We start from the raw sequence: 18,219 nt of genomic DNA, 5'->3' as shown, positions 1-18,219 counted from the left end.
TGCACAAGTACAAATACTTTTGTTACCCTTTTCAGACGTCTTTTCTTGATTAGTTATTTTCCTGTTGATGACTCACTACATTTGGAAACAAGATGTATAAATTAGGGATGTTCAATACCACTTTTTTTCAGACCGATACCGATACTCAGACCCGCAGTACTCATACAGATACCGATACCAAGGGCTGATACCAGTAGTACAAATAAAACAGAAAAATGCTCTTTTAGTTTAGGATTCACTTGTAATAAATGTTTAGCCTTGAGGTGTTTTAGCAAATTGCTAGTATTGAACGATGCACTCTTCATTCTGCCTCTTGCGAGTCTTGTGCCGCAAAGTTCGCATTCTGCAATGTGTGGTTCCATCTCGTCAATTTTGAAGTATTTCCAAACCGGTGACGTTTTGGTGAAAAATGCAGACATACTCGTGGGTTCATTGTTGTTAAAACAGCAAGTGATCCTCATGATTTGCCATAGTGTTAAACTGCTGCAGGGTAGCGCCAGCTACAGGCAAGGAGGACTCACTCAACGTCTTTTTTTTTTTTTTTTTTTTTTTTTTTTTTTTTGACCCCTCCTGCATCAGTCGCTTGTACTCGTCGGCGTCACAAGTACTCGAGTACTTGAAAAAAGGCTGGTTTCGGCCCGATACTGATACCCGGTATCGGTACTCGCCCATCCCTAGTATAAATACTTTCTAACTCTACTTTGTCAAATAGGCTTGGTAAGTTTTTCAACCGAACCAAAACCGTATAACTAAACAAGCTTGAAATGATTAAAGACAAGATTTCAGCTTTTGTATATTATTAGATATTTATTTGGTAACATCTAATTTAATGGAATTGTATTCCCAGCTGTTTCTTAGAGAGAAAAAATGAAGTCATTAAAATCCTTCATTTTCCAAAAAGAAGATAAACTACTCATGTTGCAGTTTTATAAAAAGAAAATATTTTCATACAGCAAATATTTATTTTTAACCATCTACCAGTTTCATCCCTCTTCATTTTCAGTCATTCATCAAAATGCTTGTACTTGTTTTCTGCCTCGTGTTTGTTCAATTGGTCCGATGAAACCAAAGTTTTGCCACTTAAACAAAACCCTGCAAATCACCAAACGAAGTCAAGGTGAAGGAAGTTATTATGACCGGTTCAAAGTAGCAGTCAGTATTGGCTTCTGTTAGAAAGAAGAAAAAAAAATCAGAAAAAGCCTCCTAGAACATCAGAACTTTATTTTGTGTTAACCAGAGGAACTTTAAATTGTGTCAGGGTTTGTGTGTCATGTACTGACTCCCATTCAAGGCAAGTTTGGTTAATTGTGAATGTGAACAACAGCCACACCAAGCTATAAAAGGGTGTGGCTACTCGTGCAACCACATTATCTCAGTTGTTTATTTTTTATTTTTTAAGATTGTAATGTTGCTTGCGATTGAGTTGTACTGGCTATCGTCACATTAGTGTTGGCAAAAAAGGTTTTGAAATGATTTATCCTCCCCCTATGTTTTTCATATCACAAAAACCTGACTCAAGAAGCAGGGGTGTGTAGACTTTTTATACCCACTGTGCATCCTGCCTAACTCGCGGCACCCACACGTTGCGTATGTAAAAGCGCCACCCTCACCTTGTGCCCAGCGCGTGCTCGTTTCAAGGCGGCTATTTGTGCAATTGTTGGGGGGGGGGGGCTCGCTCTGAGAACATTACGCAATTCTCCCCACTAAAACTCTAATCCCTCTTATTGCTGAATAGGCCCCCCCATGTGACGCTTGTGAGGACCTCACACGCGCATACACGCTAGGCATCGACCCTGAGTATAAGTAGAGAAGTTTATCAAGGGAAGTCCTTACTCGATGAGGAGATGCTGGATGGAGAGGGAGCGCATACGGAGTACAGCTCACTGTGAGCCGTGCTATTTGAGCATTTTCAAACATTTTCTGATGGGATCTAAATCTCTTCCCCCTCCCCCTTTACAGGAGCCATCCATGAGGAACATCGGAGTGGCTGATTTGACGCATCGCTCGTAGGAAAAAACCCGAGTTTCTCCCCCGCCCCCCCTCCCTTCCCTTGCCCCCCTTCCCCCCTTTTCCCTATCAGTCTTCACCGGAGCCCCAACCAGCCCTCCACCATGCTGATCAAGGAGTACCGCATCCCCATGCCCATGAGTGTGGACGAGTACCGCATCGCCCAGCTCTACATGATCCAGGTGAGGTACCATGTGGTAGGTGGTCAAGGCATAAACACAATCGGAAGTAGTTTTTTTTTTTTTTTCTAGGCAGGAATTTTTTTTTACATGAATGGAACTGGCATAAATCCACTCCAATAACACATACACGCACACACACACAAAATACACTCTATCGTATTGTACTTTCTGAAATCACACAGTTATGACGTAAGTAAATAGAATATAAAGAAATGTAACAATTTTATCACATTTTTTTGCTTCAATTCAATGGACATTGTGATGCTCCTTCTGGCGTGCATGCCTTTGCAAACACACACCAAGAAGATTTTCACAACTGTCTTACTAAACTGCAGTAATGCAGTGGCCAATAAGTATTTGTTTTGGCTACGTGTTGCTCCATTTGTGTTCAAATATCTGTTAAATCAGTCAATATTAGCACTTCTAAAATCGACAAAAAGCAGCCAATTTATGCAGAATTATATATATATATATAAATTATTTTTTTATTATTTTTATTATTAATTTATTTTTTCAAATGAACACTTTACAACACAAGACAAATATATTGACATTAATTTAAAAAAAAATCAGCAAACAAATGACCAAAGTCATATATTTATTGTTGTTTATTGTTGTGAGTAGTAATGGACCAAAAAAAACAACAACAAAAAACAAATAGGTTTTTAAATTAATCTCCAGATTTAATCGTTTACCACAATTTTTTTTGACTGCCAAATATCGGAATTGGCATCGGCCTCAAAAAATCCCTTGGCCCTAGTTATAACACTGCTACACCGATGCTACTCGCAAGCCTGGCAGTGTTGTTTTCCCCTATGTGTTAGCATTAAGCTAGCTAACTTTAAAGCTAAGTGTAGCTCTTTTAATTACACATGCAATTCTCCTATTTTATTTTTTTTAATTTGACAGTAAACGTCAACTGGGACTGCCAATAAACAGCTCGAGTGTCTTTTTTTTTTTTTTTTTTTTTTTTTTTTTTTTTTTAAGAATTGTTAAACAATTCTTAAAAAAAAAAGAACAACTCTTAAGTTGGGTCTCTCGTCATATGTGTACAGTATATAGATGATACAAACTGAAAGTCATACATGGAAAGTGCCCATTTTCAAAGAATTGGATTTTTTCAGCATTTATTTAGCGAGTATAAGTATGATGTGTTTTCTTTATTTAAGATTTTAGTCATATTATATAAATCTTGTATGTGGCACAGTTGCTCATGTTTATAGTTTTTATATTAGTATTAATGGTTTCTATAATTGTGACATTATAGTGGTTGTATTAAGAGGTGGATTAAGTCTGACAAGTCCCCACTGGAGGGCCAGAAAAGGTGATAGACATACATGATAAACGTGTGTTTCTTTTCTGGTAAATAATTGCTTCCATAATGTATCAAGGTTTTTCAGAGGTGGTACAGTTTTTATCACATGGAAATGGAAAAATTTGCGCCATTGCAGTTTTCACTATGCTCAAGGTTTTAGAACCGGAAGAAGCCCAAAATTAGACGTAGGTGGCCACCTCCGATTTTTATATGCAGCAAAAAAATAAAATAAAATCCTGCATTTTTTTTCTCCTCATTTGGTGTGCACACATGCCGGAGGATTTATTTTAATCCAGCGGTGCTGCCAGCTGATCCACTGCACACCCAGGAGAAAGGCCGACTCGTCATAACCGTCTGCATTATTTAACGGCGGACTTACTTGGCTCTCCCGTCTACCCTTTTTACCTTTGAGACATGTTTATTTAGATGTGCTGTGTACGCTGAAATACTGCTACTAAGGGTCGTGACCCTTGTTAGGCATCAATGATTTGGTCTTGTAGGTTAGGCTGCATATACAAACATAATATAAGTGTACTTCATTTAGCATGTATGCTAAATGAAGTATTATATAAAGGCAAAATATAAAAAACAGTTTATTTTCTACCTCTACTTGAGTTGTTAACTTTGACATGTAGTCTTTTTCGGCATACACAATTTGAGGTTGTCGGGGAACATGAGTCATCAGCCCCAAAAGAACGTTTGCAAAAATGATTCCAGGATTTCTCTATTTTGCTTTAAAAAAAAAAAAAAAAAAAAAAAAAAAAAAAAAACTCCTCTCTGATGTTTTGCATGCCGATGTGTCGGGCATGCAAAGGAGGGGAGCCGTTAACGCCAGTGGCCCGTAGTTACCTTTCCCCCTGACCCGCACCGCCTCGTTGATGGGAGGCTGCCGTCTCCGTGGCAACCGTGACATCAGCAGCAGCAGCATGCCAGCGGTCAGGAGGGGTTGACGGCAAAAAAAAAAAAAGTGAGAGGAAGGGATGGAGCTGGAAGGGAAAGCGTATACGTGTGTTGGGTTGGCTGACGTTTGGCCTCAGAGTATTTACATTATCAAGCGTACTGTAAAATTTGCTGCATTTTGTAGACGTAACATTGCTTTATTAATGTTATTAAATGTATTTGTATTTATCAATTTTTCATTTATTTTCTATTAATTATTATTGATTGAGAATAATGAAATAATAAATAGGAAAATATGCCATTTTGTATAAACATTTAACCTTTTCTGTTTATTGTACAGTATATGAAACAAAATAGGAAATTTAGTAATATTAATGTACATTTAATTTTTTTTGTATTCCCCACATTTTGTAAATTTATATGTTGAAATCAAAACATAAAAAGACATTAAATATTTAAATTTTAATGCCTCAGAGTACTTATTGTACTGTAATATTTGCTGCATTATGTAGTAGTAACATTGGTTTATTAGTGTTATTAATTTTATTTGTATTTTTCAATTTTTCATTTATTTTCTACTAATTATTATTTATTGAGAATAATGAAATAAAAAAATAGTAAAATATGCCATTTTGTATAAACATTTAACTTTTTACATTTATTGTACAGTATATGAAGCAAAAATAGGAAAATTTGTAATATTAATGTACATTTAATTTTTTGGGGGGATTCCCCACATTATTTTGTTAATTTATATGTTGAAATCAAAACGTAAAAATAAAACTAAATATTTTACATTCATTAGTTATTGATCAATTAGTTATAATTGAATTTATTTTTGGTTAACTCTGTAATAAACAAAACTGTGTAATATATTTTTTAAAACAGTTTTTAAACATGTCCTGGAACATCCGTCAAAAAAAAAAAAAAAAAAGTCCAGTTTGGGCCTAGAGCGCCAAAGTTTGCCCGCTCCTGATGGAGATGTTCTGTCGCTGCCTGGTTGCCACGGCAACAGCAGCAAATGTAGGCCTCCCTGTTTCGTCATTGCGTCTCCTCCGTCCCCGGTCCCCTCTTTCCGCTTCCCGTCCCTGACGACTCATTTTGAATTCATCCTCGCCGCTGTCGAGTTTGGGTGAGAAATGAAATATGGCTGCCACGTCTCTGCATCTCAATCAGGAAACTCCATGAACTAACTTGCACCAAAAAGAAAAAAAAGAAAAACAGGATGTGACTCTCTGACACGTACAGCAGAAGCCTTTCGCGGTGACGCCGTTTTAGTTAGTGATGACTTGACAGCAGCTTGGGGAAAACGTGACACAGGCTTAAACAGTGGAAACAAATAAAAACTGTTAAAATAAAAATTAAAAAAAAAAAGCTGATTTTTTTTTTTTTTCACAAAAATCCAACGCCCAATTTTAATAATGTTTTTTGTCTTTTTTATTTTATTTTATTTTTTCCCCTTCTGGAATTTATTTTAATTCTCCTAATTCCAAACAATAACAGCATTAACTTGCGTCAACTTCCCCAAAAATAATAGTAATATTTTTATATCTAACTCTATTGAAATGGATTGAAATGAAAATGAAATGCTCTAGCCCCCCCCCCCAAAAAAAACAACAACTCCATTTTATTGTTCTTTATAAAACCATGCGTTTATGACATAAATTGTATAGAATGTAAAGAAGTTAACAATTTCTGCCATATATTTTGCTTCACTTCAATGGAGATTTTGCTGATCCCTCTGTTGTGCACGCCTTGGCCACCTTCGGGCAGTATAACACAAACATTGCCTAAAGATTTTTTTCCCACTCTCTGCCAAACTGCTGCTTGTTGTGAAGCCAGTTGAGCCACCATATTTAGAAAATATAATTCCAACATTGTGCTGCATTTAGCGTGACAGCAAGTAAGGAGCTAATTGCCAGACTTGATTCCTGCAGTCAATTTAGGGAGGGGAAAGCCGAGGAGAGGCTGTGCGATGAATCAGCTGCGTCTGCGGGAGGCGGAGAACACTGAACGGCCGGGCCTAGCAGACCTTGTTACCGATGACAGGTTATTCATTAGCCGCGGGTGCCACTCTCTACAGCAACGCAGATGCAGCGCCGCTCACGCCACCCAGACGCAAAAAAAATCGCAGAGATATCCAGTACGGAAAGTGCTCGGAGCTAATACGCGAGGCGATTTTTAACTCATTCACTCCCAGCCGTTTTCACAGAAGCAATCCCCTTCGCTCCCGGCTGTTTTACTGGATTTTGACTGATTTTGCAAGGGCCACAGAATATTGTGAAACATGGAACCTACCAGGGTGGCACGGTGGTCGAGTGGTTAGCACATCCGCCTCCCAGTTCTGGGGACTCGGGTTCGAGTCCAGGCTCCGGCCTTCCTGGGTGGAGTTTGCATGTTCTCCCCGTGCCCGCGTGGGTCTTCTCTGGGTACTCCAGTCTCCTCCCACATTCAAAGACATGCATGGCAGGTTAATTGGGCGCTCCGAATTGTCCCTAGGTGTGCTTGTGAGTGTGGATGGTTGTTCGTCAATGTGTGCCCTGCGATTGGCTGGCAACCAGTCCAGGGTGTCCCCCGCCTACTGCCCAGAGCCAGCTGAGATAGGCGCCAGCACCCCCCACGACCCTTGTGAGGAATAAGCGGTCAAGAAAATGGATGGATGGAACCTACCAAAAGAAAGATTAGAGTCTCTTCTTTCATCATCATATATCTGTGTCTGTCTTGCATCCAGCAATTAACATTAGAATATAGCTCCGTTTCATCATTATTCACAAATCTGTTTAGAACTGTGGGGAAATCAGCTTTTTTCCAACATGCACTTGTTGATCTCTTATACTCTGCTGCCACCTGCTGGCCATTTTTGTAATAACTACCATTGTTTCAACCGTTCTCTGCAGTTCAGAGGCTGCATAAAATCCTGTATGTTCTAGCATAAAAACATTTTTAAAAACAAAAAACAAAAATCAAACATGGATAAATAGGTCTTTGGGACACTTAAACCATTTAAAACCGAATGTATTTATACCTTTTTGGGACCAAAATGAGTTAAGGGCAGGCAAACCATATTTGGGGACAGAAGCGAGAGATAAAAATTTACACTGCATTTCCTGCGCGGTATTAAAAATGACATGAGATTATTTTATTGTCAACAGCAAAACCTTTTGGGGACTTGGAACCATAATTGGTGACAGAAGTGATGTTTCTCCAAAATCAGGGCTAGTAGTAGCTGTATCTGGTGACAGAGGTGTGAGTCCAAAATCTACCACGATTTAAACAAGACTACACCCCCCCCCCCCCCCCCCCCCCCCCACCTTTTTTTGTTATTGGAACCATATTTGGTGAAGGAAGTATGAGCTTAAAAAAAAAATGCACATTTCTCCTTTTCATTTGACATGAATATAAAGTACTACTGGAAATCTCTTGGAAGGATTTCTGAGAGCTAGGTTCTCGTGTTTGATGATTTTTTTTTTTTTTTTTTTTTTTTTTTTCTGGTGGCAGAAAAAGAGCCGCGAGGAGAGCTGCGGCGAGGGCAGCGGCGTGGAGATCCTAAAAAACAAACCGTACACGGACGGACCGGGTGGGACGGGCCAGTACACCCACAAGGTTTACCACATCGGCATGCACATTCCCAGCTGGTTCCGCTCCATCCTGCCCAAAGCGGCGCTGCGGGTGGAAGAGGAGTCCTGGAACGCCTACCCTTATACGCGCACGCGGTGAGAGAGCTTTAGCAGCAACGAGTGATTGCTGGATTTACGACATACTACCAAGCCCAAACTGTCATGAAAGTGACAATTTTTTAATTGATTGTATTAAGGATTGCTAACTTGGTTGACAATGAAAGGATAGAAATATTTACACTATGAGAAGAGATAGTTATATTTTCCAGATCATTTGTACAGTATATTGTTGAAAATGAAATTGTATATTTCAAAACCTATTTGAGAAGATTCGTTCTAATAAGTAAATATATATTTGAGAAAAAGTGATAATCTTAATCCGATTATATACAGGACTGTCTCAGAAAATTAGAATATTTTCTGTAATGCAATTAAAAAAAAAAAAAAAATGTCATACATTCTGGATTCATTATCAATCAACTGAAATATTGTAAGCCTTTTATTGTTTTAATATTGCTGATTATGGCATTCTTTTATACTTGGTCTGAGGCAATATTCTAATATTTTGAGATAAGATATTTGTGTTTTCTTAAGCTGTAAGCCATAATCAGCAATATTAAAACAATAAAAGGTTTGCAATATTTCAGTTTATTTGTAATGAATCCAGAATTTATGGCATTTTTGCTTATTTTAATTGCATTATAGAAAATAATGGACTTTATCACAATATTCTAATTTTCTGAGACAGTCCTGTATTTTTAAGAGGAAAATTATAAATTTGAAAAAAGAAAGTCATGTATTTACAAGAAATTTAATGTTTTTTAGATTAACCATAACAATAAATAGGTGTTTTTTTGTCATAAAAATGTGCAAATCTTCAAGTTAAGTTTTTAAAGATGTTTTTTTTTTTTTCTCAAGAAACAAGTGGTAATCTTACAAGAATTGGATTGTATCTTTTTGAGAAGTAAATTGTAAAACTTGTATATTTGCAAGGAAAAAAAGTAGCAATATTACAAGTAAAAGTTGTATAATTATGAGCAAAAATAGCAAATACGACCAAAAAAGGGTTTTTGAATTTTTTATTTTTTCCCCTCCAACAAAAAGCCCTTAGTGTACATTGATCAAGTTGTGTATTTCCAAGACAAAGTTGAATATCTTCGAAAAATATTATTAGGTACAAATATTTTTGAGAATAATTGTACATTTTGGAAGTTCAAGTTCAAGAAAATATTGTTTTAAATTCATATTTTAAAAGAATAACATGGGAATCTTACTTGTATAAAGATATATATTTTTGAGAAAAAAGTATTAATAAGACTAGAACACTTCTTTTTTTTTTTTTATGTTAAAGATACAGATTTTTGACATTGAAGTACAATTGCAATGTGTTAAATATATCTTAATGTAATTGCAGCATGTGGATGGGTATTTTAAGACTTAAACTACAGTATAAATAACCAGGGTCTGTTCCCTTTTGTGCTCCTTTCAGATACACGTGTCCCTTCGTGGAGAAGTTCTCCATCGATATCGAGACGTACTACATGAGCGACACCGGCAATCAGCCAGACGTTTTCAACATGTCGGCAGCCGACAAGAGGCTGAGGACCGTCGGTAAGGCCTGGAAAGCAACAAACAATTTTCATGCTGCATTTTCTCCACTAATGCTGCAATAGGGATGGGCAATATTGACTTCAAATCAAATCGCTTCCTGTTTTCCACATGAAGTGCTGCTGAGGCCCACTTGTGGCTAACAGGTGCTACTGCAATGCTTTTTATGTCCTCAGAGCTCGGAGGAGTACGTGTAGTCCCATTGGCAAAAGAATTTCGTTTGTTGTGATTTGGAGTGATAGAAATAATAATATAATATATATATATATTTATAATAACTATAGGCAATATTGCTTTGTGTTTTTTTTCTTCTTTACTCCCAAATAAATTGTAGTCTTTTAAAATGTTTATTTTAAATTAGATTTTTTTTTTAAGGGTTAAAAAAAAAAAAAAAAAACTTTTTTTTTTCCCTTTTTGGTGTATTTTAAATAAATATTACCAACTCATTTTTATGTACCGTAAGTTGAAAAGTATTGAAATTTTGTTTTAGTTGATATGATCACACAACACTTATCTGCATATATTTTGAAAAGTGCCATTGTTTACAGCTGTTGCCTATTGGCATTAAAGCCTTAAGCCTCATTAAATGGCTATGAGTGAAATTTTATTTTAATGAAAAGCTAATGATCTCGGCCCCTGCAGAATGGTCAGTCAACGAAATTTATACAAAATTAAATTTTATTGTATGATATTTAAAAAATGCACAGCTTTGTTTTATTTTAAAAAATTATGAGTAATTTAATTTGTTTTAGATATTGGATTCTATTTTATATAATTGAATAATTTTTTTTTACTTTTTCTTGTTTTGGGGCGTATCAAAACACTATTGACTTTTTTTACTTCATTTTTTACATAAAATATTTTTTTTCTTATTTGGAAGGTATGTTTTTCTAAATATTAATTTTAAGGATATTTAGGAAAATTGGGATAGCCTAAAAGTATTTTTTTTAGAATTAAATTGTTATGTTGTTCAATTTTTATACATATTTACAAATGTATAAACAATTTTTATGTATTTGAAAAATAATGTATTTTACATGTATTTATTATAATAAAATGATAAATTATTTTTTTTATCATTGAAATTTTTTTTTTTAAATTTCAATTTTTAATTAATTATATTTTATTTAGTGTTTTTTTTAAATATTATTATTTTATTTTATTATTTAAAATTTTTACCTTTTTTTTTTTTTGTTCTCGTTTTTCTTTCTTAACGGCAGACCCCATCGACATAGTGACAGACCCCATCGCTCCCCACGAGTACAAGGCCGAGGAGGACCCCCGACTGTACAAGTCGGCCAAGACCCAGCGGGGCCCTCTGCTGGACGACTGGATCGAAGAGTACAACAACAACCCGGGCAGGATGCCCATTATGTGCGCCTACAAGCTGTGCAAGGTGGAATTCCGCTACTGGGGTATGCAGTCCAAGATTGAGAGATTCATCCATGACGTTGGTGCGTAATTCTTTTTGAGTTATTGTTCTCCCTTCTTTTTTACAGTTACCATTATCCTGTCGTATTCCTTTCTCCTAGGACTGAGAAAAGTAATGGTACGCGCCCACCGGCAGGCCTGGTGCTGGCAAGACGAGTGGTACGGTCTGACCATGGAGGACATCAGGCAGCTGGAGCTGGAGACCCAGCTGACCCTGGCCAGGAAGATGGCGCAGTTCTGCCAGGTGGAGGAGGCCACCGAGGCCAACGGGGACACGCCGCCGCCGCCGGCCAAGGAGCAGGAGGCCAAGGAGGCGGCGGAGGCGGAGGTGACGGTCAGCGGCAGCGCGGGTGCCAACACGCTGCAGCCCCGCGGCATGCTCACCAAGCAGTGGTCCACCTCCTCGCGCTCTTCCCGCTCCTCAAAACGAGGAGGTGAGAGTCTCTTCTCCCCCGATAGGGTTCAACAGTCACTCATCGGTTTATGATTTTTAGCATAGTCCGTGCTATGCTAAAAAATTATTTTAAATGTCTTGAATTTGATTTTTTTTTTAATCAGTTTATCCTAAAAATCCAGCATTTTAAAGGGCTTAAAATGAGTGGTGAAAGTTAATGAAATTTTTACATGATATAGTATAATTGTGGGAATGCTTCAGCATTCTCACATAAGTTATTGTGATTTTTATTCTCCACACTTTTTTGCTGCATAACTACTCCCACATAATACTTCCAATTTACATTGTTCAAATTGCAACTAGCTTAAAAAATTCACGCCTCCCGGAGTATATATCGTCTGATTCCGCATTACTTACAGTATTTGCACACGTTAAGATTCAATATCAACTTTTCCCCATTCATTTTCAATGGGACAGACATTGAATTTTTTCTAAGTATCACTTTCCACGCCCACTTCCATCCATATAACATATCATCATTACCAGGTGTCTGGCACAGTTGGTAAAGCACATTGTCCAGTAACCAGGATGTTATAATTTCATAATTTATCTCTCAATTTACTTCATAAGCATTTCACATGCATGGAAATCTTAGCATTCAGCTTTTCTGCATTCCCACGCAATTTCTCCAGAAATTGCACTTAGTCTAGTATGTTGGAAGTGAATGAACCCCAATTGGGCGGAGTTTCAGTGTATTACATAACTGTTTGCAACCTTTTGGATTACAACTGGGCTATTTTTAGCAACCACAGCAGCAGCTCATACCCCCCCACTCCACTGGCAGGTGTCTGGGGGCTGCCTGCCACCTGCGCCCAGACACACACACGTACACACACGCAAACGCTGGTGGTTCCTCGCAGGCCTATTATTAGAAGCAGCGTGACATCCTAGACCAGATCCAGCTGTAACCTCCTCCCCGCCATGATGGACCAGACCTGCCAATTTCCTCTTTCTGACCAGCGGGCAGTCCAACTGCCAGGCAGCTGTGCGCATGAGCCTGTTGCATATTTATGTAACACCATGTGTGTGGGAGTGGAAGCCGGTGGTGCAATATATCTTTGTGCTAGGTTGGGTGAGAGTGTTAAAAAACAAACATCAGTCAAAGACAGCTAAACAATTACAAATAGGTTTCAAATGTGTTTTATTATGCTTAATTAAATGTGTTTACATTTTAAAGTATGTGTGAGAGGCAAAATTATATAGCCTATACATATATAAAAAAATGTGTATTTCCATCTAAATGGGAGTTTATCTTAACGTCCAATATTTTGTTCCTTTGCAGTGAGCCCTTCCCGACACAGCATCTCAGAGTGGAGGATGCAAAGCATCGCGCGGGACTCGGACGACAGCTCGGACGAAGAGTTCTTCGATGCCCACGGTAAGGCACTATGAGGGCTAAGGCGTGAAGAGGAAGGTTGGCGCTATTTGACCAGGATCCAATACAAGATCGGCAATAGGTTTAATTGGAACGTTAGACATGATACTCCAGGCCTGTAGGGGGCAGTAATATGCATTATATTTCAAAATGGGCCAAAATTGATAATAGATTTTTCTTTCTTTCTTTTTCTTTCTTTCTTTCTTTCTTTCTTTCTTTCTTTCTTTCTTTCTTTCTTTCTTTCTTTTCATCTTTTGTCTTTTCTTTTTTCTTTTCTTCCTCCATTCCTTCCCATTTCCTAGCCTTTTTTTATTCTTTCTTCCAACATTCTATCCATCCTATCTTCATTCTTCCTTCCTTCTACCGGATCTTCCTGTCTTCTTTACTTATTCCCTCCTTCTCTTCCTTCTGCACTTACCTCCGTGCTTCATTTGTCCATTCCTTAGTTCCATCATTTCGCTCTCATCCTTTTTCCCCACCTACCATCTTTCTTTTTTCCCTTCTTTTCTCCCTAACTTCCTTCAATCTGTTCCCCCTTACTATCTTATCTTTCCTTCTTTACCTTTTTTCTATCATTCCTCCATCCTGTCTTTCTTTCCATCCCTTTTCCTTCCTCTATTCATTCTTCCTTCTTTCCTTACTCTTTCCCTCCATCCCTTCTTTCCTTTCTTGCACCTACAAAGTAGCATTCAATCAATCCATCCTTCCTTACCCCCCTTCCATTCGTGATTTCCTCCTTACAACCCTCTATCCCGTCCTTAGATAAGATAAAATAATGTACACCTGCTTTTGCTCCCCCTCGGCGTGACGAGGAATTGTGAACTTGATGTGATCATTGGAAGCGTTTCCGCAAGTCTTGTATCGGATCTTATGGAAAAGTGCACGACTGTCTATACATAGACGTGTTTTTTATCCAAGCCTTTTTCCATGAAGCTGACTCTGCATGCATCTCTCTAACCACAGATCAGTTCTTAAGCTTCCCAGATACCCAGCATGCTTTGGGCTGCAGTTGAAATAAAACTCCTCCTCCCTCCCCTATCCACCTCCTACGTCCTTCCAGCCCACCGGATGACTTTGTCCCAGGACTCGGGCCAAGGGGCTGGTTGGAATGTCAAAAGTTCATAAATCACACTCACTGCCTTGATACACCTGGCGAGCAATAAATGCTTCCTGATTGTTTGTGTGGCCTTGTTTTAATGACATGCAGTCTTCAGGATGAAACAAAAGCCCAACATCACAAGACGTATTTTATTTGTCATTAGGGGCGTCTTACTCAAGCACTAAAATCACGCTTGGGTACGTGCTTTGGTTTTTAAGGGGATGCTTCAGTTCGGCATTGAGTGCAGGAAGAGAACAGATTCATCCATCCATTTTTTATAGCGCTTTTCCTTATTAAGGCGACGGTTGCGCTGGAGCCTGCCAAGCTCAGAGCACATATAGACAAACAATCATTCACACTCACATTCACACCTAAGAACAATTTAAAATCTTCAAATCACCTCAAATACTTGTTTTTTGGAATGTGGGAGGAAGCCCACACATCACAGGAAGAACAAGCCGGCTTTGCGCAGGAAGTGCGTCAGCCAGGGTTCTAACCCAGGACCTCAGAACTGTGATGCAGATGTGCTAAAACACTACACATATTGATGTATTGTGCAAAACGTTCGGCTAGCAAATATTTGCTAGCCAGAGGATCAGTTTTATCGTTACAGGAAGACTTGTGGCGATAGTAGATGGCAGTTATACTCTCTTTCCATTGCCTGATATATGTACAGTACAGTACATAAAACTGGTTGTGACGATGGACCACATGGAAAAATATGAATATGTGTACACGCACCGTTACACCCATACACACATATTCATATGTACATGTGCAATTATGGTTTTGTTCAGTTCCAAAGCCTTGTAAGCAATTTTCACATTATTGCTGTTGGGCGAAAGTCGCTGTATGACCAAATATGGTCAGTCTTTCCCCCCCCCTCCATAAAGTGATACTATTACCATGTCATCTGTTACTTTTACACACTATTAATCAATTTAAAGTACTAAAAAAAGCTTGAGAATAAACTTTCTGGGACACTTGAAATGTCTGAGAAATCAAATTAATCAATGACAGCGTAATAAATAGCAATTTATTTATTTATTTGTTTGTGTGTGAACGAAATTAGCAGTTGAACATAATTTTGTGGATTTTTTATTTATTTATTTATTTATTTTTAAATGCTCATGGAAGGCAGTGATTTTGGAGAAGCGAGAAATCTACCCGGCAGCAAAAATATACTTTTGAAAAGGAATGAACTACAGGTAGGGCGGCACTGTGGTTGATTGGTTCGCACGTCCACCTCCCAGTACTGAGGAAGCAATATCGATTCCAGGCTCCGGCCTTCCTGGGTGGAGTTTGCATGTTCTCCCCGTGCCTGCGTGGGTCTTCTCCGGGTACTCCGGTCTCCTCCCACATTCCAAAGACATGCATCACAGGTTAATTGGGCGCTCCGAATTGTCCCTAGGTGTGCTTGTGAGTGTGGATGGTTGTTTGTCTCTGTGTGCCCTGTAATTGGCAGGCAACTAGTTCAGAGTGTACCCCGCCTACTGCCCGAAACCAGCTGAGATAGGCTCCAGCACCCCCCAACCCTTGTGAGGAGCAAGCGGTTAAGAAACTGGATGGATGAACTACAGGTAGATTATTAATGAATCAATGGCAAAGCAATAAAATTCAAATAAAAAGTGAACTTGTGTATTCAATTTTTTTTCCTGTTTCCTGAGCTTGTCAATGGCAGTGGGCAGTAAGTAAAATAGACGATATGCAACAAAAAAAAACACACAATTTTTATACATTTCCATTGAACTGAAAATTTCCAGAAAACCTGCCTTTAAAAAAGATAATAATCAATATTGAGGAGGTAATAAATTATCCATCCATTCTCTCCCGCTTTCATAATTTTATGACAAAATGAAACCGTTTTCACCACATTTTTTGGCTTCATTCATGCATTGTTGCCTGTAAAGGGGGGATTTGCCATATAGCTCTTCTCATAGATTGTGCAGCCAAGTAGTCGGCCAATATGGAAAAAAAATGTATATAATATTATTGTTAGCTATTATGACATTATGCAAATACTGTATATTATGAAGAGAAATACAAATGAACTTGGTCAGTTTAGCTCCAGCTCATCCAAGCACTTCACAATAGATGGACGTTACAACTTAGTTGGTTACAAAATAAATATTTACAGTACTTTTGGTTTTCTTGCTCGACAGTTTTATGTGTGTCTTGCAGCTTAAAAAACCCCCAAACCTGCCACTCTGTTACTGTGGTGTAATAGTGCCATTGCAGTTCAAAATGCCACCCAACTAAATGCATGTGAACATTTTCATGATGCCAAGGGTGGCTGGAAATCAGGTCAAACTAGCTAATAATCAAATTCCAGCCTCTATCCATTCTCGTCTTACTAAATGATGTTTTGTGTCTTTTGTATGCGTGTGCTGCAGAGGATTTCTCGGATGGCGAAGAGGTCTTACCCAAGCAAATCACCAAGTGGAATTCCAACGACCTCATGGACAAGATCGAGGCGTCCGACATGGAAGAAACCTCCGGTACGACAAAGAAAATGTTGACGTGGTTGAGACAATCCGTGAGTACGACCTGGCCGTGACCGCTTTGCTTGGCGTGATTGCAGGTGAGCTCTTCAAGGACATCGTGGACTACGACAGAGCGACCAGCGGGGAAAGACTAGACGAGGTACGTGTCTGTTCGCAAACACACCTCAGGGTGGAATCCTCTGTTTTCCAGAGGAGGATTCGCACATGCTTCCTGTTACGACCCAATTGAATTGTCGTATTAGTGAGGACAAAACGCATACTATGACATGGACCTTAACAAGAATATGAACTCAATGGGTTTTCCATCTGGTCCAGCCCTGAGCCTCTGTGTCCTCTTGTGTTCAGATGCGAGCCTCCGTTAGGGTCCCAGCAAATAGTGCTCCCATTCCCAGCATCACAGTAACGCGGCACCAGTCCGTAAGTAGCTTGCGCCCAGTTCCCTGTGAGCCCACCCCTGTAGTTTCTCACGGAAAGTCCTGAGTGCCCTTCCTAAGCCAAGTTGTGATACCCACCCCCCCAGTCAGCCTTACCGCTCTCCCTCTTCAACTCCTGTGTCGTTTTTGGCTACTGTTTTTTTTTTAATTTTTTTATTTTGGCTACACCTTGTGTTACATTATCTCAACTGCCGTTCGACTTATTTTGGTTGCCGCCAATAAAACGCTTAACTCATTCACTCCCAGTCATTTTCACTGATGTAACCCCCTTCGCTCCCGGCCGTTTTACTGGATTTTGACTGATTTTGCAAAGCCCACAGTATATTGACATAACAACATGGAAACTACCAAAAGAAAGACTAGAGTCTCTTCTTTCATCAGGAAAAAAGTATATTTCTATCTGTTTCAGTTTTGCAGCAATTAGCATTAGAATATAAGTATCATCATTATTCATAAATCAGTTTTGAATTATGGGGAAATCAGTTTGTTTGCAACATGGCCCTGGTCAGATCTCTTATACTCTGCTGCCACCTGCTGGCTGTTTTTTATAATTACTACTATTGCTTCACCCGTTCTCTGCAGTTGAGAAGCTGCATCAAAACCTTCTGTATGCTCTAGCATTAAAAAACAAAACAAAAAAACATCTAAATACGTCTTTGAGACACTTAAAACATTTAAAATAGAATGCATGTATACATTTTTTGGGAGCAAATGAGTTAAGACAGAATAAGGTAAGACTATTGATGGCACACCAGGGAAGTGACAGCATGATACAAAGCCTGTCTGTTGTATTTTTCTCCCAGCATTGCAAACATAATTTTCCAAAGATGTCCTGAATTTATGAAACGTGGATGAATTTTCATGACGGAATTCATTGCGGTATGTATAAAGAGGCCATATTAAGCTATCTGAGAACTGTTTTAAATTGTGGCAGAAAAAACATATGTTGCAAATATAATTTTATACAATAAAATTAAAAGACAAACCCAACGAACTGTCTGAAATCTTGACGTGTTTTGATTTCAGTGAGCTCTTAAAGTTTTGACCACTTAACAACATTAGACTAATAATCTTAGAGCGCATATTGTGTTTAGCTGTCTCATGTTACAAAACTTGGCGAGCTCACTGAAATGGAAGCAATCTGCATTAAAGCATGCCATGACGACGGATGGCTTCTTCATGTTTTGTTTGTTTGAGAACAAGGAGAGACCGTCCGGAATATTGATGTACTTTAATGCACAGAGTTTCAATTTTAGTGAGCTGTTGAAGATTTGACCATTTAACAACATGAAG

The 18,219-nt window shown here is 38.6% G+C and overlaps 1 protein-coding gene across 3 annotated transcripts in view; it reads left to right on the top strand.

Annotated features, from left to right (window-relative positions):
* LOC144018431 (membrane-associated phosphatidylinositol transfer protein 2-like) overlaps positions 1 to 18,219 on the top strand; it is a 60,163-nt gene that overhangs the window by 22,155 nt on the left and 19,789 nt on the right. For 2 of the 3 annotated variants that reach the window (XM_077520540.1, XM_077520542.1), the window contains exons 2-10: positions 1,960 to 2,189; positions 7,903 to 8,117; positions 9,511 to 9,632; positions 10,850 to 11,083; positions 11,162 to 11,494; positions 12,797 to 12,892; positions 16,382 to 16,486; positions 16,570 to 16,631; positions 16,838 to 16,909. In XM_077520540.1, the coding sequence (XP_077376666.1) occupies positions 2,112 to 2,189; positions 7,903 to 8,117; positions 9,511 to 9,632; positions 10,850 to 11,083; positions 11,162 to 11,494; positions 12,797 to 12,892; positions 16,382 to 16,486; positions 16,570 to 16,631; positions 16,838 to 16,909 (1,317 nt within the window). In that variant the 5' untranslated portion in view covers positions 1,960 to 2,111. The remainder of the gene's footprint in view (positions 1 to 1,959; positions 2,190 to 7,902; positions 8,118 to 9,510; positions 9,633 to 10,849; positions 11,084 to 11,161; positions 11,495 to 12,796; positions 12,893 to 16,381; positions 16,487 to 16,569; positions 16,632 to 16,837; positions 16,910 to 18,219) is intronic. The other variant, XM_077520539.1, reaches the window with a different exon arrangement.

Source organism: Festucalex cinctus, chromosome 5, assembly GCF_051991245.1.
Source record: "Festucalex cinctus isolate MCC-2025b chromosome 5, RoL_Fcin_1.0, whole genome shotgun sequence".
Classification (NCBI taxonomy): domain Eukaryota; kingdom Metazoa; phylum Chordata; class Actinopteri; order Syngnathiformes; family Syngnathidae; genus Festucalex; species Festucalex cinctus.
This window is presented reverse-complemented; position numbering and strand designations above follow the sequence as displayed.